The sequence below is a fragment of the Macrosteles quadrilineatus genome, unplaced genomic scaffold (assembly GCF_028750875.1).
Source record: "Macrosteles quadrilineatus isolate MER2022 unplaced genomic scaffold, UCM_ALF_1.0 Scaffold_1__1_contigs__length_201487025, whole genome shotgun sequence".
NCBI lineage: Eukaryota > Metazoa > Arthropoda > Insecta > Hemiptera > Cicadellidae > Macrosteles > Macrosteles quadrilineatus.
Window position 1 is genome coordinate 28,414,880 of NW_026542594.1, and position 24,494 is coordinate 28,439,373.

The 24,494-nt window shown below is 35.2% G+C and overlaps 1 protein-coding gene across 1 annotated transcript in view; it reads right to left on the reverse strand.

The window, feature by feature from the left end:
• The window catches only part of LOC129005779 (MLX-interacting protein), a 139,623-nt gene that overhangs the window by 40,174 nt on the left and 74,955 nt on the right, over positions 1-24,494 (reverse strand). Inside the window, exons 3-5 of the mRNA XM_054434791.1 lie at positions 23,602-23,675; positions 19,386-19,520; positions 9,648-9,798 (exon numbers count right to left, since the gene is read on the reverse strand). Coding sequence (XP_054290766.1) covers positions 9,648-9,798; positions 19,386-19,520; positions 23,602-23,675 — 360 coding nt within the window. The remainder of the gene's footprint in view (positions 1-9,647; positions 9,799-19,385; positions 19,521-23,601; positions 23,676-24,494) is intronic.

Here is a 24,494-nt window from a genome sequence, read left to right on the forward strand (position 1 = left end):
GCCAACTTGTTACATAGCCAAGTAGGCCTACATGTTATTTTTACTTTACAAATTTCATCATGTTTAAATTAAAAGCCGATTTCAGGATAAGTTGCTGAATACTGTTTTCTCTACCAACTAGGTTGAAGCACAATTTGCCCTATGCATAAAGACAATAAAGGACGATTTCTTGACATTGAAAAGTGTTATTCGTAGAATAAGTAATTTATCACTTTAAAAGTTATAGCAATGTTGTTTTAACATTAAAAGTAAAGAAAGGCAATAAACTCCAATTTCAGTAGGCTAGGCTCTGTAACACAAAAAGTATTTTTAAATAATCTTTTTGCAGTTTTATTGGTCTTAATTGTTGATATAAAACATCTATAAATGAATCTATATTAAATTAATAAAATTAGCTTTTAAAATATAGTTTGGTTGTATGTCCTTTGAACTTAATGAAAATTACATTTTAAGATGCTTAAAAATAATGCAATATTTAAAAATAATTACTATAGTTCGGCCGCTTAGAAAGCGACCTCCTCCAACATTGGTTTAGCATTAGCGCGCAGGTCGTTTTCTTAGCGGCCGAACTATAAATATGATGGGACACCCAACTATTTGGTTCTGTTGTTTGTTGTAATGTTAGGTTTATAATGCCAACAAATTAAATACAATCTAGGAATAATTTGTTTTCCAAGTAATGTTAGATACAATACTGACATTTTTTTTAATGTTTGTTCAATAAAAATGTAGTTGCAATTAATTTTACATTTACCTAATGTGCGTGGAATAAAAATTAACGTCTTTGGAAAAGTAGCTAAAATTGTAGCTGTAGCTACATTTCATTGTAGTTGTAGTTGTAGCTAGCTACTTCTTCGGAACTGTAGCTAAGCTACTTTTTTGGAAATGTAGCAGTAGTTGTAGCTAGCTACATTTTAAAAGTAGCTTCCCCAACACTGCTATTTTCGATAACAGCTGACATCAATGAAAGTAGTCGTTTCCCAAGCTCTAATTTAGGGCGAGCGAAAATCGATCAGCTGATTTTCCCTCGCTCTCAATTAGTTCTCCATTTATTCTCTACGCCCGCTAGTGTTTTGTTAGGTTTAATTTAATGATTTGAATCAGCTGTATGTATTGTTAAAAGTTGTCTTATTCTTTTATTTCCATGTTTAAACAAAATTTATTGAAAAAGATACGTAGGTTTCCTTTTAGAAGATTTTATTTTATTTTGATGTTTAATCAAATTAATTGAGAAATAAAATAGTTGTAACAGTACTGAGGTCTGTTAATCTGTGTTTGTGTAGTTTTGCGTCGTGATGAAAAGTATCGTTCATAACTCGTAACGAAAATTATTATCTGGCACCTCCTCGGCTCCTCAGTTCTTATCCTCGGCTTCGCCTTGTACATGAAAATAGCTCTCACGTACTCGGCTTCGCCTCGCACGTTAAATTGGAGTTCCCTGTGTTCGGCTTCGCCTCACACAAAAGCTTGAGCGTGCGACGGAAAATGCCACTTTCGGTCCTAGTAATGAAATATACTATTACGTTTAAACTAACTCATATAATTTGATATTACTAGTCTTAAAACTGAAATATTTAATTTAATGCATTACATCTGTGAGAAGTTCTGCTGAACTAAACACATGTTAAGTGCAGGCGAAATGAGAACTGTGTATATTCATTTTCACTACACTACTATGAGTTGAGCTGTTTTCATTATGTGTTTACAACCTACAAAAAATCATATTTTCAACAGCTGTCTATTGTTTACTACCAAGAGTAAAATTGTTTACAACCGAAAATTTTCCACTGTCAACAACTTCAAATATTACTATTACAAATAATATTATCGTTTTATCAACAGTTTCAATTTTCAACAACTAAAGTAAATATAAATTTTAAATTGAAGGCATCATCTAAAAAATTCTATGAGTTTGGTAATGAAGAAAATAATTATTCTTTGTAGTGTAGCGAAAAGTAACGTTCAAAACACGAGTGAAAGTGGGTCTATACATATTCTCGACCATTTAAAGTGCTCGATAAATCTCGCACTTAGGTGTCCCCATCTCAATTGATTATAATAACAACAAAGTTACACAGATCATCTTACAGCCTTCTACACTCACCATGCACTCAGATTCAGCTTAAAATAAGTATCTAGGTATTCGTCACTACCTTAAGGTTTATGTACATGATATCTTATTTGATTCTATAGTAACATTATGTTTTATAATTAAACAACGGTGTGTTGCTAGCCTAGTGGTTAGCGTCTTGGACTTCGGTGCGGGAGGGACGGGTTCAATCCCCAGCACATCCACAAAACTTTAATGGGTTTGGACCGCTTTCCCTTAAAATTGTTTGACTTCATACTTCATTACAAAAATGCCACTGGCGTGGATACGAGAAAAAAAAGCAAAACAAAAAGGATGTCTAGAGTTTGAAAACTGGTTTTACTACTTTATTGAATATCATTTTTTGAACTATTGACAGTGTAACATGCAAACAATAGTTTTAATTAATTTTTTTCACATTTTAACCTTATAGAAAACAATTCAGTTGGATACTTACACCTGAAGATGCGCAGTGGAGTTTGTGATCTTCAGAAATGCCGTTCGGAGCCGATGTAAAGAGCCAGGCAAAAACTTAGAATCGTCACAGACTTTGCAGTTGACTATTAAACACAAATTGAGGAAGAAACGCCTTAACGGCATTACTCGAGTTACAATCTATCTCCTGTAGAAACACAAGTGACACCAAGCTTGCAGGGGAAACATCAGAGGACTACTGAGTGGACTTTAGCCATGATATCAGCTCTGGTGATAAGAACTGCTGGGAGGGGGAAGCAGGTGGGCACACTTATGGCATTGATTTAAACATTTAACACTCGTACAACTTTTAGGAATCCTTAAAACAAAGGTGAAGATATTTTTCAACTTAAAAACTGCTCCAGCTGCTGAGTTTTAAATTTAAATTGTTTCTTCAATAGTTGTATACACAAAGATTAAAATCAATCAATGAAGGGCTAATGTTTGATATATATAACATAAGCCCCCAATTCTTTCATTCTATTAAACAACTGCCAATAATAATGGCACACTTGTGTGGTCTCACTAAGTAAATTGTTTCTGTTAATATAAACAAAAAAGATAATATTACTGGCTTAATAGCTTAATATAATGTTAATAGCTTAATATAGCTCAATAAAAATGTTAAATATTGTGTTTTTAAAAATTGACTGTTTTGTTTACATGCTTGATATTAGCTTAGATTTTAGATACCATCTCATGTTAAAAACCTACAGTAAAAATTGCTAAATAAACTGATTTTTTGTCATATTGCACCAAAAACTGCTGTTTTTTCATAATTTTTCGTGGGTCTAAAGTAACATTTTTACTCCCCCATAAGGGAGTAAAAACCTTTTTAGCCTCTAAGGAGTAAAAATCAGCTGATGTAAACAGTTGTAAATTTTGATTGTAGCAATTGCATAGATTTAAATTATTTAATGATTGATTTATTAGGTAAGATTTTAGCTAATTGTTGCATTCTTGTCAATAGTTCGACAGATTGATTAAAAAAAGTACAGTATCACAGTCGTAATGGACTAAATGATTGAATCACTTACTAAACAACTGCTTATTTAATTAGCTGATCGAAAACAAGCTGGAAGACGTTTTGAAAGGTTATCTTTACATGAAAAGTATTTTCATTTTCTAGCTTAGTTTGTTAATTAATGATGCAATATGACATAAATATAGTTCATTATACAAGCAAAAATTGTTTTTTCAATCTTCGCTCATTTTTCAATTGGAAAAGTTGAGCTCGGGTTGAAAAAGTCACTATTAGGTGACTGGTAACAGAGATAAGAAGAAGGTTGATTTTCCAGGTTCCTATTACCAACAAAACATAAAAATTCCATACCCTGATAAGAGGTTGGGATAAACCCTACAGCCTGGTTGTAAATTGGATAAGAGATAGATTGACTTGCTCCATTTTAACTCTTTTAGCCCTGAGCCTATTTTCTTATATTTCACTGTTAATATTTTTAGCGAAATTCCCTATAGGGAAGTAGCTATTACCGTAGGTCTCATGGTGGGATCTAGACGCGGGACAGATTTTCTTTTAGATTTTTTATGTCCCCAGAGGCCAAAAACATATGTGTCCGTCCAGACGATAACTTGAGTAATTTTGGCCCGATTTTGATAAAATTTGGTTTGAAGGTGTAAGGCAGGATAAATTTGAATGAGTTCGCGAACCAGCATGATCGGACCATGGGAACGGGGTTTGACGGGGGGTTTTATGGGGTGAAAATGGGGTTTTCTCATTTTTTACCCCTTAAAACACAAAATTAAAAAACTTTCTCCAGACCTTTTTAAGAACCTTAAAGAGCGAACTGAAAAATAATGGTGTTTGCGCTCCAATTAAGACCTCATAGGAGGCTGGTTTAAGGTGTCATCATGCTGGGATTATCTCATTAGCTCTTTTATTATATTTGTATTAATAAAAAAAGTTATATTAAGGATCTTCATTAAATTTACTGCAGACTAAGCGAATTTCCATTTGCCTGATTGGATTTTCACTCGAATATCTTTTTAAAAATGCCATATTTATTTATTCCCTATTTAAGTAACATCAGTTTACTTAGGAGTCAAAATGAAAATCCTAAAAGTAAGCATGAGTTGATATGTACATAAAATAAAGGGCTCAACTAGTAGAATACAATGCCGCAAATTTTAACTTAAATGGAATACCGAGTAAAAAATGGCATCCGTTCAAAGATTTCTTGAATCTGCCATTTTGAATCTTGAGACCAAATAACACATGAGGAGTTAAGCGTTTGATAAGCATTGCAAATTTAACGAATCTTTGAACAGCTGTCATTTTTGACTCGGTTATCCGTTTGAGTTCGGGTTTGCGGCATTGTATTTTATTAGGCCTAACAAAGATCTTTAATTTGGTGTGCATATCGACCTATGTTTACATTGAAGGTTTTCTTCTGCCTCCTAGCAGGCTGTCCCCCTCAGGAGTGAAACTAATTTGGCAACACTTAAAGATACAATTTATGCTATCTTTAACATACAACTTCTCAATTTATGCTACAATACAAGAGAAAAAGCCCTAAGAGAAAATAGTCGCAACCATCTTTTATTTTCAAATAAAAAGCCCACCTGTGCCGAAAGAAGGGTTTTACCGTTTCTTCCAAATCATTTAAAACCCATTGGCAACATCAAATTTAAAAACAAATTAAAAAATTATCTCATAGAAATTGCTCCTTACTCCATTAAAGAGGTGTTTCCCCAATTAACCTGATTTAATTGGTAGTTTCTTAGTTTCCATTTATAAATTGTAATTTTAGCTTATAACTGTATTTACTAGGTTAGGAATTTGACACTATTCAGTGTACAATGTACAATTATTGAATAAAGATATTGAAATGAACAAAAAAATGAAATGAAATACTACAACTACGATCAGCGTTTCCCATTTTTTGAACGCTTCGATTTAACCTAACCTAAAAACGTATTGTATAGTGTTTGAAAGAATCATTATTTCTTTGCTTTATAGTAGGCCTAACTGTAGGAAAAATATAATGTGTAACACAAGTGCAAAGTACCTTTGTTGCACTCAAGAAACTTTCCACACTTGTCTGTGGCTTGTGGGTAAACATTTCTCTCATGTGTAGCAAAGTGCCACTTCCCACACTAGTTACACAATTAACTATTGTAAAGACATCTATAAGCAAAGTAATTCTAATGTTAGTTGAATAGAATAAATTGAATGTATGCCTTCTCCTTCTGTAATACTAACACTATGTAGCCTAAATTATTATGAATAGTTAAAAAACAACAAAATATGTTCTTACCTTAAAATTTCATTGTAGGCTTAAGTTGCTACTGGGATTTTCAGTGTGCACAGCCCCAATAAACAGTGAACATTAAACTAGAATGGCGCATGGTAACGTGAAGAAACGATAAGAAGTTTAGTTAAGATTTTAATGGTACTGTACCTAATATTCACTTTTGGACATTCAAATCACACAATAAGGACAAATGTTAATTTTGGTTTGGATATTTTTGATCAATTTTCAGAGTATACTTTGTGTTAAATTGAGATAAACAAAGGAAAAATAATTCAGGGTTCCCTGAAATAATCTTTTAAATAATCTTTAGTTAAATCCCTGACTTTCCCTGACAATTTTATGCTGATTTCCCTGACCACGGCATATTGTAGGTACTGTGAGATTTCTTAATGTTTAGATATAAGTATTTATCGTGGGTAGAAACAAATTCTTTATTATTTAATATAGCCTCCACCATCCCCATAGCTGCCCTTACCCCTTCTTTACAGGTAGTTTCCCTTAAAGGAAATAAGCTATTGCCGTACATGGTAGGACCTAGACCTGGACCGATTTATATTTTTTAACATTATTTTTTTTACATGTTTAAATGTCCCCAGAAACCAAAAACACCATCCGTTAAAATTAATCATATATTGTATCATATATATTTGTGTCCGTTAGCTAGAATGCTAACTCGAGCAAAAATCATTCAATTTTCATTATGTTTGGGTTCATTTATTTAGTTTATTGAAGTGTTTTTGAATTTGTACAGTTATTAGTTACAGAAAAAATTCAACAAATTGTAAATTATAAATTCCTATGTTAATTAAATAGAAAATAAACTGTGTCAGAGTTTGCTTGTTTGTGGATTTATTTTGATCAAACTTGGCAAATTTAATTTTTTATACTAAACTATTAATATTTTACTTTAAACAAACTTTATTACCTTCCCTGTAGCAGCAAACCTAGATACTTGTTAAACATAATCTTATTTAAATAGATTTAAGTGAAAATGAAATCAGGCAAATGGAAATTGGCTTAGTTTGCAGGTTTGCTTATACTTGCAGCTAAAAAAAACTCAAAAATTGGTGATAAAAATTACATAGACCACATATTTTTCAGAACTTAGTAATCTCTGCAGTCACTATCACGTTTTAACATAGGTAGCAATTCTTATAATAATTAACGCGATCTATACAAGTTTTTGATCAATTTCCTTGACTTAACTTTAACTTTCAAAAGTTTTCCCTGATTTGCAGCCTTTTTAAAAACTTTCCATGACCTTCTCTGACTTTCCAGATCCATGGGAACCCTGTAATTGTATCTCTTATGATAAATAAATTCCCTATGTAAACCTTGCTTTGACAAAAAAAAAACACATTCAAATCATTTTTGTAATGGTGGATCTTTAGATCCTTACACACAACAAGCTTCTTTGTGATGAAAACTTTAATTTGAATGAGGCAAATACTCGATAGCTTGAAGTTTCAATTTTGTATGGCGTTTGAGTGATTTTAGACCGGAAAACTTTTGGTGTGATTAATAGGACATCAGACTTACACCCATGACAATGCTAACTTAGGTGCCCGGTGTTACATTTATTGTAGACAGTGGTAAACTCACACTACCAAACCACCTTGCTATGTGTTCTAAAAACTGTGTAGTTCAAACTACGAGGAGTATTCTGTATAAATGTTTACCAGATTGATGAAAGCTGATTTAAAGTTCACAGTTTTGTCGAACCGTGGGTGACTGTGGAGATGTCGCTGTTACCACAAAAGATGTTCTCAATTTCCCCATGACCGTAGAAAATTATCTTGATTTCGCCATGACCGCAGTATATGCAGTATGAAAAATATTCATAGGGGTAATTGTTTCATGTAAATCTTAATCATAAAAAAGTACAAAAAAAAAAGATTTATATCACAGCATTTTGTTAATGACATTAATTAATGTTAATGACATTAATTAGCCTGTTGAATCCCACGGGCGCGTATACCCATCCGCGTGCAGTTTGAATTTGCCGCGCTAACTACGACTGCAGGTAGAAGAATAATGTGCCGTGTTTGGCACATTCTATTCGGGGAAAAACGCTGATTCTCGTGGTATATTTTGTTTTGCGCTAGCTTGACATGCATCACTGCTGCGATGTTTAGAAGTTAGAACTCAGCTGACGTTTTGTTGTGTGTTGTGCAATTACGTATGTTGCTAGTTTGTTTGAAAATAATGAATAATCGTGTCGGAACGTTGTGTTCTCTTCAAGATAATGAAATTAGTTTATACAGTACTTAGATAATTGAGAGGTTGTGTGATATATCGGGAGTGGATTATTACGGCAATTTCAATGACAATATTAGTGTTCAGTGCAGTGATGGTGATGAAGGGTTAGGCCTAACAGTGTATGATGTTGGTATAACCTCAAAACCTGATTCCCGGGTAAGTGGGGATTATATTTCACATGATGACACAACAAATATTGATAGTACATGTATTATATGTTTCTATGTAGAGAAATAAATTCTCTACTAAATGTATATAATGAGTAAGAGTTTTATTTGAATAAAATAATTTTTATGATAGTTTAGTTTGAAAAATTTTGTACAAATTTTACAAATTTTGACTTTTTTTTACCTAAAGCTTTTTTTATTTAATATTTTATAAATTTAGTTGGTTATTTTATTGCTCTTCAGTTTGTTCTGAACAAAAAAAAATATATTTATATATAAATTATCTTCGTTTTTTAATTTTTTTAAATTTTGTTAAAAAAGTCTGAAAATTAGCAAAACATACCCGGGCTGGGGAAAGTAGCATGACCTAGCTTACTCGGGAGTCAAGAGGTTAATGTAATTAATAAAATGCATTAATGCATTAATTACATGAATTTAATACTGGACAGTTTTATGCAATGTCTAAGCCTAATGTGTACTCCATGATCATCCTTTTTTAGGCAAAAAACATTCTTTCTTCACCAGGAGCAGTCAGAAACAGTACTCGGTGAACCACCATGACATGCTTGGGGTGAACATAGAGAATGGGTTAATGGATTCGTCTCCCCCCATACAAGAGTGAGATGGAGTATGAATTCCCATAAACTACCTATCACACCAACACTACTCTTGTATAACCTCTAACATATAACTTGACATGGAAAATCTCTTGTCACTGATTTTCATACCATTCTATACATTAAAAACTGTACTAATAAAAAATTTTATAGAAAAATAGGTAGAGAGATCTGGGGTATTTTCGGGTTGGGTCAGGCCGGGTCTGAGGGATCGTTTTTGACCAAGAATCATTTTTGTGCCAAACTAGGGTTAGGTCAAGCCAAGCCAAGCCAAGCTTTTATTTTTGCCGAACGAATAAATCGTCAGCTCTGTCGACAGTTTTGTCGCAATCGTGGGTGACTGTAGAGATGTTCCTGTTACCACACAAGATGTTCTCAATTTCCTTGTGACCGTAGAAGATTATCTTGATTTCCTTATGACCGCAGAAGATTTTCTCGATTTTGCCGTGACCGCGGAAGATGTTCAAAATGTTGCAGTGACCAGGGAACACGTTCACGATTTAACTGTGACATGGGAATCATGTACCATATTATGTATGAATCAACTGTAGTATCACAATTACAATTTAGCTACTTATTAAAATCAATAAATTGCAAAGCAACCCAAAGTAAAAATAGTGTGGCCCATAGACTCCTAATAGTCCCGGTACAAAAACTTCACCGGCGCCCAGTTTTCTACCCTAGGTTTTTATAGAGAACAGAGTTCTGTCATGAACTCCAAATAGTCCTCATCCACCATAATGTGACAGCAATGTAACACTGGACTTACCAATCTCTCTAGTATCTGGGAACGCAAAGGGCTGATTGGCACTGATGGTAGAAAACAGAGTATCTGTCATGAACTCCATGTAGTCCTCATCCACCATCATATGGCTGTCATCTCCATGAGGCTGCCACTCCAGTAGCTCTAGTTCTGACAACTGTAAATATAAAAATAAAACTTATCTAGGGTAAAAATTTATCAGATTTGAGCAAAAAGTAAAAAAAATCATGGATGAGAATGAGATATGGTGGATATGGTATTGGATGGATGAGGCATGGACAATAAACTGTGCCTAAAAATCCCTCCAATGGTCGGAATAAGGCTGTCATGAACTTATTCCAATAAACACACTTTTTTACATGCTACCAAGGTTTTTCTTAAATGGAATGATTCTTGCTTGCTGTAATTTAATACTATCACAGACATTACTGTTATTATTACAGATATTATTGTTATTATTACAGAATATATTATTGTTATTATTACAGTTATTGGTGTGGATGATACCAAATAAATGTTTAGAGACTAGAGATGAATGAGAAGAATTAAGGAGAGGTTGGAGGGATAAAATACAGACCGCTAAGGATGCTAGATTTGTATGGTAAATTTTTGGAACGCCTCGTGTAGCACGGCTTCTTGCAGAACTGAATGAAAAAGATGGACTTGCAAACCATTGAGGCGAGGGTAGCACAATCTATAGGGGATACCATGTAGCAAGTCATAAGCTTATTAATGATGCCAAAAGCTGTGCGAGCCGCTAAAAGGATCTGTGTCTATAGGTTACTTTGGAAAGGGACATCAAGAATGCTTTCAACAGTGCTTCATGGAATATTGTGGAAGAGCGGAGAAGAACAGGGGTCTTCTTATACCTGAGAGGTATAGCCCTAGACTGCCTCTGAGATAAAAGGATCATGTTGGAGACAGGAAAAAGCATGAAGATGACATGTAGAGTACCTCAGAGGTCAGTTATTGGGCCCCATCTGTGGAATCTGTACTATGATTCAGTTTTGAAGAAACGATCTGAAAATATCACACTGGTAGGATATGCAGATGATACTGCTCTCTTTGTCAGAGCCAGCTTTGTAATGGAGTTAACTTGGAGGTATTGGGGATAAGCGCCTCCCAGAATGTCCATGAAAAGACAGAGGCAGTCTTGCTGCTCACAAAGATAAATCTAAAGGCTTTAAGTCATTCAAATGGCTAACACCCTGATTGACACAAAGAACTGCCTAAAACCTGGGAGTTGAGTTTGAAAAAACTGCAGAATGGTGAAAAACGTGTGTTAGTATTCTATTCATTTATATTTTTTGTCTGTCTCTAAAACACAATATGTTTTGAATTTTAAATATTTTTGCTTTTGATCAGCCTGGAACTTATACAACATGTTTTGGCTTTTAAATTCTAACACGTTCTTTAGTTATTTTATTTATTTATTTTTTTTTATATTTTATTTCAATTAATATTGGTTTCTATTTATAAAAGTATTTTGTCTTGGGCAAAATAGCTAACTATTGTTACACCTCAAGAATAAACCTCAAAATTTTACCTAAACGGAGATTGAGCGATTGGGACATGAACACATCATTACTTAGGTCGATAACTCTGCTTACACCTGTCGTTCTGGTGATAAAACAAAATGGCAATGTGAGATTATCTTATGTGCGACTACAAGGTCTAGGTTACACTCAACAAAGTTATTGAGAAGGTAAACTATCCTATACTAAGCAAGAATAGAACATGAGTAGAGGAAAATACTTTTTTATACTTGACATAAGTAGTAATACGTAAATGGTAATGGATGATGAAAGATTAAAGTGCTAAAATACAAACCTTAAGCACACACAAAGGATTTTTTAAGGCCAATCATCTTATGTTTGGAGTGAAGGTGGCTTCATTTCTCTGGCAAAGAATCATGGACTCAAAATTACAAGTTCTGGATGGAGGAACAGTGTTTCTTCGATGATATACGTGTACAAGGATCTATATTTGATGAATCTTTACAAAGATTAAAACCAGTACTAAATGTGTTGTGTAGCAAGATTCTACGATTGAAAAGAGAGAAATGCAAATTTTTGTAGAAGAGCATAAAATACTTGGAACACATAATTGATAACAATGGTTTACAGTTGCACAAGAGTACTGAAAAAGAAGCAATAACTAATGCAAACCGTCCTTCAAGCATCAATTAACCAAGGTCGTTCTTGGGTGACTTACTACAATATATTCATTTTGTGCTTCTCTGCTTCTTATTGTTTATCCTTAGAACAAATTGCTAAAGAATAAAAAACCATTTAATATGACATCAGCTTGTGAACAAAGCTTCAGGAAAGTGATAGAAGAAATTGCAAATGAACGGACATTAGCTCATTTTGTTGCCTCGCTACCTTGGTCCTTGCTACAGATGCTTCTCCATTACAAGTAAGACTTGGGGCTATCCTATCACATCGAATGAAAGATGACAGTGAAAGACCAAGATAGCTTTTGCCTCCCGAGCATTGACAACGAGTGAACAATACAGCAAATTCTTCTTTTACTGTTATGGTTGTAAGTTTGCACTGATTACAGATCATAAACCTTTAGTGTCTATTTTCAATTCACATAGAATTTTACAAAAAATGACAGCTACAAGGATCTTTAACTATTCACACTTCCTTTCAGGTTTTAACTACACTGTTGAATTTCACAGAACACAAAACCATTCGAATGTTGATTTTCATTCACCATTTTCAGTTAAGAGCACACCAGATTTCATGGATGGTAATGTTGTGTTTCAATTAAGTCAGTTGGAAACAATGCCAGTCCCCAAAGAAGAGATTGCAAGAGAATCTTACAATGACAGAACAACAAAAGAAATTATTAAATTACTTAAAGAGGCAAAAAGGATCAAAAAGTTGGTTTACATGATCACAAATTTAGTCTCCAGGACCATTGCTTGTTTAAAGGAAACAGAATAGTGATTCCAACAATTTTGCAGAGTAAAGTCCTACAGAAAAATCACATTGGACATTTAGGGACGGTTCATGAGCTCGGGACTTCATAGTTCGCGCCCAGACGTTGGTCCTGGACTATGTAAGCGACAACAAAAAAAATGGGTTCACAAGACAGAAGGTAATGATGTGAAAGCCAGGCTTATTTTTGGTCGAAACCAAATCGAAGCGGAGCCTAATGGCAGGGATTTGCAGGGAATTTTTGTTGGGACATTGGTAACAACAGCCTGGAAACACATGTGAAGCCACTGCTCCTGACTTAGGCCAGGGACACACTTACCGGCGAAACCGCCGGACGCCGGATCCGGCGGTGCCGGAGCAAGTTGAGATACACAGGAAGGCATGGGGCAGGCCACACTTCTCCGGTTCGGCGAATCTGCCGATCCGGCGGGAAAATGCTCCGGCGAAACCACCGGATATTCTCGGAGCAGTGGGTAGCGGGGCATTGTGCCTTATGGAGACGAACACACATACCGGCGAAACAGCCGGACTACGAATGCCCCCACTCCTTAGTCGTGGTTCAACCCTCGAGGGTGGTGGTTGTTTATGATTTTTATGCAGTGTCCAAGTGGTGTATTTAGTTTTGTTTTGCTATTTAGTTCATTTAGTTTTTATTTTTAGTCTGTTTAGTTTTCTATTTCATCATGGTAGATGTTGATATGAATTTACTTATTAGTTTGGTTCATGAGAAACCAGAACTTTGTGATAGGTCTTTAGAAATTTACAAAGACAAAAACAAACACGAGGGACAGAAGCAGCTGGCGACAAATTTGTGCCGCACTGAATCCAGCCTTTCCAGCGTCCTATGTATGTGGTTTGTCCTTGTATTTGCAGTGTAATCTTCGATAGTACCTTGTCGAATGAGGGGACAGACATTCAAAAATAATTTAACACGTTCGCTACTGCAATAGTACGAAACTTTTCATTCACGTGGACCAGCGTCGCACATATGCGTCGACCGGGTTCCACCCATAGACTGCCGTCGCATATATGCGTCAGCTAGTCACATTAAAATAGACCGCCGTCGCATATTTGCGTCGGGGTTCTAATGTTATTAAAATGCTTATATCTTTGTAACGGTCTATTTGAATGCACTGAATTCCCTGCAGTGGTCTACAGAGATGTCTGACGCACAACTGCGTCGCTTGGTCTGTGGATATGATGATTGGTGACGTCATATGATAGTTGGAAAAACTGGTCTTTACTTTTCTGCATCACTGTATGTATGTATGCAGTATGTATGCTGCATTACCCTATGTAGCTTTTATATTTGTTCAGTTATAAACTATTCTTGATCAATATATTTTTTATTTTACTTTCACCTCAAAACACAAAAAATGAACTGTCGCATATATACGACGTTTGGTCTATTTCAAGAAAACTATGATAATTTTCACTATTGTCTTCGCTGTAGACCGGGCGTCGCAAATATGCAACATTACAAAAGGTTATTAATAATAAAAAAAAAAACAAGAATACATTATTTACAAACACGATTGTAGCGTATTACAATGTAAATGATCACTGTTTTACAGGTTTTCGCCCGTGTTCTGTGTGTACTGTTATCCAAGTGACAGCCGGTCTGTGTGTAAGATTCAAATGTATACCTCGGTCTGTGGCAATGTAGCGAACGTGTTAAAAACTTATTTTCTTCATTTCTCAACTGTAAAAATAGAGTGTAAAAAGCTCCATGTAACTGTCTGTTCTCCAGAATAGGATGCACCCAAACAGTTCGGTGGTGTTTTCTCTTCCTTCTGTGGTGGATCAAACACAGCAAGGCCAACTTTTGAGGTCTCGACAGCACCATTTCTAAAACTTAACTGTACCGTACTAGAACTGTACTAGTCTAAGACAAAACTGATTCAGAGTTCATTGCACTCTATTTATTGTCGCCGGCTCCGGCAAAAACTGTTTTGCCGGAACAAGTGTGTTCTGACCCTCAACCTACGGCGGATCCGGCTCTCGGCGGTTTTGCCGGTAAGTGTCCCTGGCCTTACGCACTTCTATACAATAGGATGATCGCGAAAAAAGCTGAACCAAAACTTCCAAAACGATTATTATTCACATATTTACGTTTTTTAATAATCCATCAAATCTATATATATATATACTTATTTAATATGCAAGCAAGATTTTTGTGACAATTACTCCTCCGAAACTACTGAACCGATTGACATGTTTTTGGTGTCATTGGAAAGAGCGTAACGTGAAGTTGTGCAGGAAACTTTCTTTTTTAGGAAATAATTGAGTAAGGCCTGGGGGCCGCCCTTTAAAGTTTCGTATTTCTCCATAAGATTAACATGGGAAACAAATATTGTTATGAAACTCCAGCTGTTGTCAGAAATGCTGTTCTACTATTTAATTTAATTTGTTTACAAGGATAGTTGTTTCTTGGTGCCATGTGATCAATGAATTATAGTTTTGCATATATTTTAAATGATATACACTATATAAAATGATAGTACTGTAATACAGTACATTAAGAGATCTTAATTTAAATAATCACTAAGCAGAATTGAAAATTTGCCTATATGTTTCCTAATAAGTGTGTTGTAACTGTTTCTCATAGTATATTATAGTATCTTAAAGTAAAACCGAATTATTGTTTTCTGTATTTCCACCCCGTAGCGAAGCACGGGCAGGGCAACTAGTTTCTAAAAAAATTCATTAGATCTATAAAAGTTGTTTACAAATAATGCAATTAATGGAAAACAACTAAAATTTTCGATAACTTTTTGTAAAAAAATCTAAAACCAAGAGAGATTAATAACCTCGGGACTTTATTTACACATATAGTTGGTCGGATGTACTATAGTTCTTACTTAACTATAAGCCTTGGTTTTTGGTACTGGTTCTTTTCCTTAGAACCAACCGGTGGTAGCAGCGAGAATCATTTTTAAGTACCAACACATCCCTAGTTACAAATTAGTTATCGTTGGTGTTGCAACCTTATTTATTACAGTCGTATTCAATTTAATTGATGTTTCACCGTATAAGTTTTGCTTTTTCTGACTGGATTCCAAAATGTTAGTTTGTGCTAAGAAAATGTTTGAGTAAAACATTTGTTGAGCAAACCATCATGATTTTTTTTACCCTTTACCTTGTTTATGTATCAATAGTTTGTGGCCTGTGTGTTGTAAATTACTAAACTAAATAGTATTTAGTACTTCATTTCATATAGTAAGCTATCATTTTGTGTCATCTTCGGACTATGCAAATATAAATTTTTATGATAAAGTTTGGTGACACTAAAGTATATGTACTTTGCTTTGGTTAAAGCATAGCAAATTCCATTATTGAATTCTGTATTTTTGTGAGTATGTCTATTGGTAGCACATATTTCTCAGTGTTCCGTACGGACAGGACAAGATCACCTTTGATAGTGAAAATTTCAACCGGAATGTTTAATGGTGAGGTTGATGTAGTATTTTAACTACTTTTAACCATTGTGGAAAGTAGCTTTCAATTATAGGCCTACTTTAGGGCTATGCCTCATAGATCTATAAAGCATTTTTTGTGTTGAAACTGTCAGATACTGTATTTGTTTATATATAACAGTTTCGCCAGCATATCTGAAAATATGCAAGCCAACTACTGTTTTTTATATAAGAAGGTTTCAACTGACTACTATAAGATCCCCGTGCGTAGAACGGGCACACAGCTGGTCTGTACTAAATATGGTCTATGCATGATTTTGTTAATATAATTAGCCTTATTTCCTCACTTTTATTGTCTCAGATACCTTTATCTAGGCCCCATTACATCAGCATAGTCTCATATTATTGAACATACACATTGGTTTTGTCATTTAAATTTATATTCACATCCCTAAATAGAATTAAGATTTTTTTAAATTAATCGATGTATAAATGATAAGTACAACACAGAACGGTGTTATCACCACAAACCGTACTCAACGACTGACTGAAGGTTTGCTTGATGATTCCCACGGTAGTATAACTATTTCTTACAATTATGTTATGTAACGGTGGCTAAACTGTGTCTGATTAATTAAATATATTGATAATTTACACATAATTTTATTGTTAAAATTGTAATAAAATGGGGTTTATCAGTAACAATATGTTTTTAATGATACTACTTTGTTATGTACATAATTAATTTATTTGTTGTTCAAAGGCTTATTGCGGACATTTTCCATCACGAATGTAAAAAATGTCATCACTATCAATGTCATAAAATGTCATAAATTATACCATGAATGTAATTTATTTGTCGTTTCAAGTTGTTTGATGATTTTCTTTACGTTTTATGAGCTTTTTTACCATTTTTACATAGTTTTTTAGTATGGTGTTGTGGGTAATGAAATTGTTCCAAATTTAATAAGGAACTATATTTAAACATTAGTTTTTGAAAAATTATAAAAATAAATTAGCTAATTAGATAAAACTGGCATGGTGTCACCTTAAACCTTCCTCCTACCAGGCCAGGTCTGAATTGGAGACCAAATGCCATTGTTATTTTGGGCTCGGACCATCTGCTTTGAGCTCGGACTTGACTTGTAAACTCACCGGGATTAATGATCGAAAGCTGTGACTATCGTAATTGGACTTGTGAACCCACCTTTTAAAACCAGGTTTTATCCCTGCACTAATTGTGTGGAGCCTATCAGTTTGGTCCGCGGCTTATATAGTCTCGAGCTCTTGAACCCAATTTTTTAAAGTTACAGCGCAAATACCGGTTATTTCCGGATTTTGGGCTCGGACTACAATAAACCCGAGCTTATCAACATCCTCTTAGGCATTGTAAAGTTGAAGGGGTTAGCTAGAAGTTATTGTCACTGGAAGGGCATATATATATAGCGACATACAGAATTTGGCAAAAACCGGCAAAGAGTGTTGCCAAAAACAGAATAAACCAAGCTTAGTGACTCTTCACCCTTGGGAGCGCTCCAGCCATGGCAGAGAATTCACATAGATTTCACTGGACCATACACTTGGAAATCAATACTTTTTCATCATTGTTGATTCGTTTTCTAAATGGGTTTATGATATTCCAACAAAGATAACAACCTCAGCATGGCGCATATAGACGATTCGGAATTTGTTTTCAACTTTTGGAATCCTCCCGTACTAGTATCTGACAATAGACCACAATTCACATAATTTACATTCAAAAATGTCTAGAAGATAAATAGTATCATCCACAAGACATGTGCTCCATTCACCCACCTTCATCAAATGGGCAAGCTGAAAGATTTGTTCAGACGATAAATAAGGGCCTAAGTGCAATAAAAACTGAGGTAGGAGACATAAGCACAAAACTACCAATTTTCCTAATGCAACTAAGAAAGTCTGTAAACTCAACAGGTAAAGAGAATACTTCCTAATGTTCAATATAAATATAAGAACTTATCTTTACTTCATGCTAGTGACAAACGAACAAGAAACAGCAAATGAGAATGAGAGTTAAAATAAAAGATATTGCAGTTTTATCATTGGAGAATGGGTTCAAGCTTTATGCTACAATCAAAAAGGGAAAAACTGGATTTTCGGAAAGAAAGAGTTACAGCTAAAGAAGGAAAAGTGAGCTCTACAAATGGAAGATTGCTGCATCTGGAGAAGACATGTCAACCAGATGTAAACTTGCCAATTAAAAGGGGAGGATTGATGGATATTACCAATGAATACAGACCTTTTAAGAAGCGAAATGCTTATGGAGAATCATTATGGAGAATGCTTATGGAGACTGGAATTTTGCTGCCGAAATGAGCTTTGCGCAGCAGACACGCTACTCTATCTCTCTCTCTCTTTGCAAGCATATTCATTGTCTCACTCTCTTTCATTCAGTCAGCTGACCTGGCTACACGATTGCGATAGTCTACCTAGCAGCGGCCACGGGAACTAACCAAAATTCAAATAATACCAGACTGAATTTTTAACAAAGGCCTTGCGCTCCTTAAAGTGTTTATATTCATTGATATTACTGTCTAAATTCATATGTTAAAATTAATCTTGCTTACTTTAAAATACTTGTATTTACAGTTAGTTGATTGTTTTTGTTAAGAGTTTGAATTAAAATGGATTTTATGATTGTGTTTAGTTCTGGAGTTAACTATTTCTTACATATTTAACAGTAGGTACTAAACATTTGTCAGATATTTTCTGATTCAATAAAAGCTTGTTTCAATAATATTTTTCTGTTTATTTGCACTAAATATCTGAAGAGGCTCGTGTTGAATCAGTTGATCAACAAAAGGCTCATGCTTGCCAAACCGAAGTTAACCAAAATCATTCAATTTAATGAAAATTATTGGATGTTTCTACTCTGCTTAGTGACTATGATGAGCAAGATCGTGAAGATGAAATAAATGGACTTTGTGTCAGCATAGAAAGTAAAATACCTATATAAAGGTAAAGGCAATGATGACAGTAAATATCTTACATCTCATCTCAATGAGCAGTAACACTAACATGGCAGTTGTGGGTGTGCTTAACAAACATATAGGTAGTTAAAATACTTTAATGGTGACTCTCAAACTTGGATAGCTTTCATCAACCTCTTTGATCCTCTTTGATTCCTTCCGAATTTAGTGAAACTAAATTTAAACACTTTTGTACACTCATCCACGCAGCACATTAGCTGTTCCTGTAGCCGGCCATTGCACAGCTGCAGAGAATGTGTTAATAGAGGAACCCATATGGTATATATGTTTTGTCAGCAAATATATATGATATCAGTAAATTTATTAAAAATGGATTGGTCAATCTGAATGCAAATTATTTTTCTGAATTACCATGTCCTGTGGGTCCAGCCCATCTTTAGAACAACAGCCTAAGAGACGGTTCCTGTAAAACAGCCTCCATTTCTTGTACTCAGCAGTCACTGCATTGAGCTTTCTTTTCCAATACTTCCCTTCCAGTACAATCGCCTGAAACAAATAACATAATTTAATTACTGATATTAAAATACTTTACTTCAATAATTACAGTTGAGAAATTTTATTTTCAATTCACACTTGTCCATACAAAAAGTTTAACATTATCAAAGTGAAATAAAAACTGGTATTATACATGGTTGAAAAAGTTTTAGTTTTCACTGTCTTTTTCTTATTTTTATGATGGTTATTTGCAAATTAAGATCTCCAAAGAGCTAAATTTACTGCCAAGTGAGCTAGTTTAGATATCAAACTATAGTCCTCGCCACCCTAACTTGAGGCAGCCCAAGGCCGCAAGCCCTATATCTAGTGCGGCGTTGGGCTGCCTCAAGTTAGGGTGGCGAGGACTATAGCAGTGCATTCTTTACTTCCAACCATTACCATTACCAAATCCTTGATTGTAGCCCAGCTCTGGATAATCGTGTCAATTACATTTTCACATATAGGCTATATATATTTATATTTACACAATTTACATTGAAGTTTATTTCACAAAATCAAATAAATTTTTGTTGCCAACGCCGAAAGGAGCTCTCATAAGTCGGTGAAAGTTTTTTTTTTTAATATTCCTGGACAGAGTAAAGACTATTTTTCTTTAGCCAATTCCCGACTCTTGTTTTAAACTGCCTAATTGGAAGGATCTTGCATTAAACATCTTGAGAGCAAGCACTGGGTTCCTATCTTTTGTCGAACCAGGCGACATCGAGAAATGTTAATATTAGCTCTGTCACGAATGTTGTACTGGTGGACCTGGTCTCTTATAGTTTTCAAGATTCTCTTTGACCAGCAACAGGGAATTCAAAACAAATTGACTGTGAACGGTAAGAATGCCAGGTTCAGCAAACAGAGGTCGACAGTTGTCAACCCATATGCGACCATCAGCCTCGTTATAGTTTGGCTCTCTCCTGGGACACGTACACTCTGAACATAGTTTTGTATTTTTGTATGTTTGGTCAATTTATTGTGCAATGGTTTATATAAATAAATTGAATTGAATTGAATTGAATATAGAAAGATTAGTTCCTCATTGAAAACGATTGCTATACACTGGAAGAAATCTTCTTTCTAATAGCAGAGGTCAATGATGTTAAGATCACAGACATTAGTTATGCAGCTATGACAAAAATACTGTATGGACGCAGTACTTGTGGGAAGAACAAGTACATACAATATAATTTGGTTAGTACAATTCCACAGCAGAAACGATGGACGTTGAAGTGAATAGAACCAATGTAATCAATGTAAGTGGAAAGGAAAGTGTGCTCCAATGTTTTAAGTATTATAATATTCAAATAGCTGAAAAGCTGACTGGTTAGCAAGATTGCCTCCTTACCAGTGCAGTCAGTGAATAGTTTTAAGCAATTCTTTATAGGAGTCCACGGGTCTTTTACTTGGGTTGGGTCTCGGACCAAAATCGGGTTGCTTTGGAAAGGATTGATTTTAAAACTGTTGAACTAGGCTACAATTAATTTAATGTACCAAGTTTCGTGGCAATCAATCCAACGGTGTCCGAGCTCATAACAGTCAAACATACAAACTTTCTTTTTTATAAATATAGATTGTACAAGGGCTATCCAGAAAGTGACAAACAGTTTGGCCTGCTGCGGCAGTGGGTGGGGTTAGGATCGCTATCTTGGCAACAGAGTATTCCTATACTCAGTACGCAACCAGCCGTGGTAGCTAGAGCATTGTGTCTTCTGTACATTTTATCCAGTGGAGTTTAAAAATGAGGGCTACAATTGGAAATCCCTTTAGTTGACAAGGCGTCGTGTGATAAGTTTTTTGTTTGGTGAAAAATTACAAACCGATTGAAATTTATCGCCAGATTTGTGATATGTACGGCCAAGGAATAATGATGTTAATGATGAGAATCGCAGCGGTAGGCCTAGTCTTGTGACTGATGAATTGGAGGTGAAAATCAATGAAAAAAATCTTTGAAAATTTTACGGCAACGGAACTCTTAGAAATTTTTCTTCAAAATTCACGGAGTTTTGTTCATGGTAAACTTGGATGGCCTACCACAAATTTTGTGCCAGATGAGTTCTGAAATTGCAAACGGAAGAAAAAAAAAACAAAGAGTTGCTGCAGCACTGACATTTCTGGAAGAGTATGCCAAAGTGGAAACCATGTCAACTTTAGAACTCAGTTAGAATCATATTCCAGCTGGTGAAGAGACTTCCGGATAAAAACATGTCAACTGTGGAACAAAAAGGCAGTTGATGGAATTGGGTCACACACATTCCCCCCAAAAAAGTGTTATGCAGACGCTATCAGCAAGTAAAATCTTGCCTACTGTATTTTTGTATGTTCAGGGAGTGATTTTGGTAGATTTTCTTGAACGTGGCCACATAATCAACTCAGAGTGGTATTGCGAAACACTCTGAAAATTAAGACGTGCAATCCAAAACAAGCGTCGTGGAAACTAGTGAGTTTCGTGAGTCGGTGGCTCAGTCGGTAGCGTCGCGGACTTTAGGCCCAAGGTAGCGATGTCGTGGGTTCGGATCCTGGTCACTGCCGATAACATTTTATCAGTACAGTTCACCTTTGTACTGTACCGGCTGACTCCTTGCTTTGCTGTAAACGATCCACGCGCTGGCGCTTAGTCTATGTGGATGGGCAAATGCAAGGTTAAAAGAGGCCGCCAACCTCTTAAAAAAAAAAAAAAAAAACTTAGCCAAAAAGTTTTGCTGACAAAAAGTTTTGCTATCATGACAATGTCTGTCCACACACGGCCAATCATACCAGATAGCTATTGGATGGTTTTAAATCATCCGCTGTACAGCCCGGATTTGGCACCGAACTACCATCTGTTCCCAGCGATGAAGACGTGGCTCGCTATATAACGCTTTGACACTGACGCTAGTGTAAACTAGTGGTTGAACTCACAGGGGGGTTCCTTAAAGAGTCGGCAAGACCGGCGGCCATAATGGATTTTCAGCCCATAACAGCAATTTTAATAGATTAAGCATATTACGGCATTGTTTATTAAGATAAAAAGTTACAAAATATCTCTTTTTAAAGCTATTGAAACCGCAGATGTGATTTGCTATTTACTTACTTTTTAATTTTTATTGTTATTATTTTATCAAGCTACATAAATATATTGACTTAAAACGGTGATTTTTCAACCTCTAAAACAAAAGTCTTAACAATCCTTAAGTAATTCACACGGAAAATAATTTTAAGAATCACATAACATTTTTTGCTCAGTAATCAAGCTTAGAGTGCATGATATATGCTTCAACGTAAAGGCATGTTTTTGCTGATCGGCGCTAGGACAACCATTGTTTAGCCTGGCATCTGACAGTCAACGACAATGCCAAATTATTGACTCCTGCTGACTCTTATAGAGGGTATTGAAAAGCTTGTACCACGCTATGATAAATTTCTTAATTAAAATGGTATTTAGGCCTATGTAGAAAAATCGCCTTAAAGCTAAGATTCAAAATGCATATGGTAAAAAATTGATTTTTTATTTTGTATTTGGTTTATTTCAAAACGTCTGTAACTATCTGGATAGCCCTTGTATATTTTCCTGTCATCAAGGTAAATTCCTAAACGTATATCATCATTGTTGTGGCAAAATCGTGAACATCTACCACAATGGCAGCAAAATCATTAATTTTCAATCATGCAATCATCCCAGAAGCTTTCTGGGATTGCATATATAAAAGCTCGGTTCAGCTTGATTTGGTGACTTGGCTCGAGAATCTGCACAGCTTTAATATCAATATAAATAACCTAACTTGAGCATGACCCATGAATCATTTCAGGCCCTAACCAGTAACCAATCTTTTGAATCAACTGATGACCCTTCACTCCAACTGACCGGAAAATGTTAAGGACCCGCAGTTCCCTAATTTTTATTGTTCAAGGGCCCAGTTGGCCTTGATTATTGATCTTTTAATGAAGAATCAGCTTTACATCATCACTACTAGATCACAAGGCTTGCAACAGTAACCACCATCACAGTTTGACAGTGGTTATAAAGCATTCAAGTCATTCATTCTCCATGCGTGTGTGTTTGTCTCATATATGCAATAATACAATAATCACTCAATGTTACTCAACTTACTTCGGGTTTGTTGTGAGTGTCTGTATCCAGCGGAGATGCAAACTGGCATACCAATGCATTTTTCTTGGTGATAACTGTGTAAAAAAAAATTGTATTGGTTAATTTATTCACAGACTTATATTAAACACTAAAAATTATACTTTTTATACCTGACCAAAATAATACATACTTGATAAACAAAAAAAAAATTTAATCGTAAATTATTTTCTTCAAAATAGAAACATTTGTATAGTATTAAATTATTCTAGTAACATGTAATTGTAGTAAATTTTGGCATAACTATTCTCAACAATAAATATTTATAGGGAGACTTAAGCCCAGTTCGCACGAGCGACACCTCTATTAGGCAGAATGTGATTAGATCGCAGGCGCGACATAGCTGACCACAGAATCAAATAAACCCGTTCACATGAGTGTACGGCAGTTGCGATAGAGCCAATTGTCGCATAAGACAGTCAGGGATTGCTACTTAGCGGCTCACCGCGGCTAGCCAGCCAATACCCCTGTGGCGTAGCAGTACATGTAGCCTTATGTTCACATGTCTAGTCAGTCGTCGTGCTACAGCTTGAATACTTGTCCATTCTTTTCATTGTGAGTGCCAAGAGGCTTTGATACCAATAACCATACACAGGGTGTTGAAAAAGTCTTAACACACGCAAAAATAAATTAAACGGCTCAAGATAAAATTTAGCAACCTCAGCATATCATTATATGATGACTTTTCTAGCTTTTGGCAAGACATTCAAATTTGTCCCCCTCAACATTGTAATAGGGGCAACTAAAATTTTTTAACACTAATACTGAAACCCCACATAGGCTGACGTTAACCGAAACCCCCGGTTTGTGAGACCCCATTTGAAAAATAATGGACTTTGCTTAGAAACACACAAACC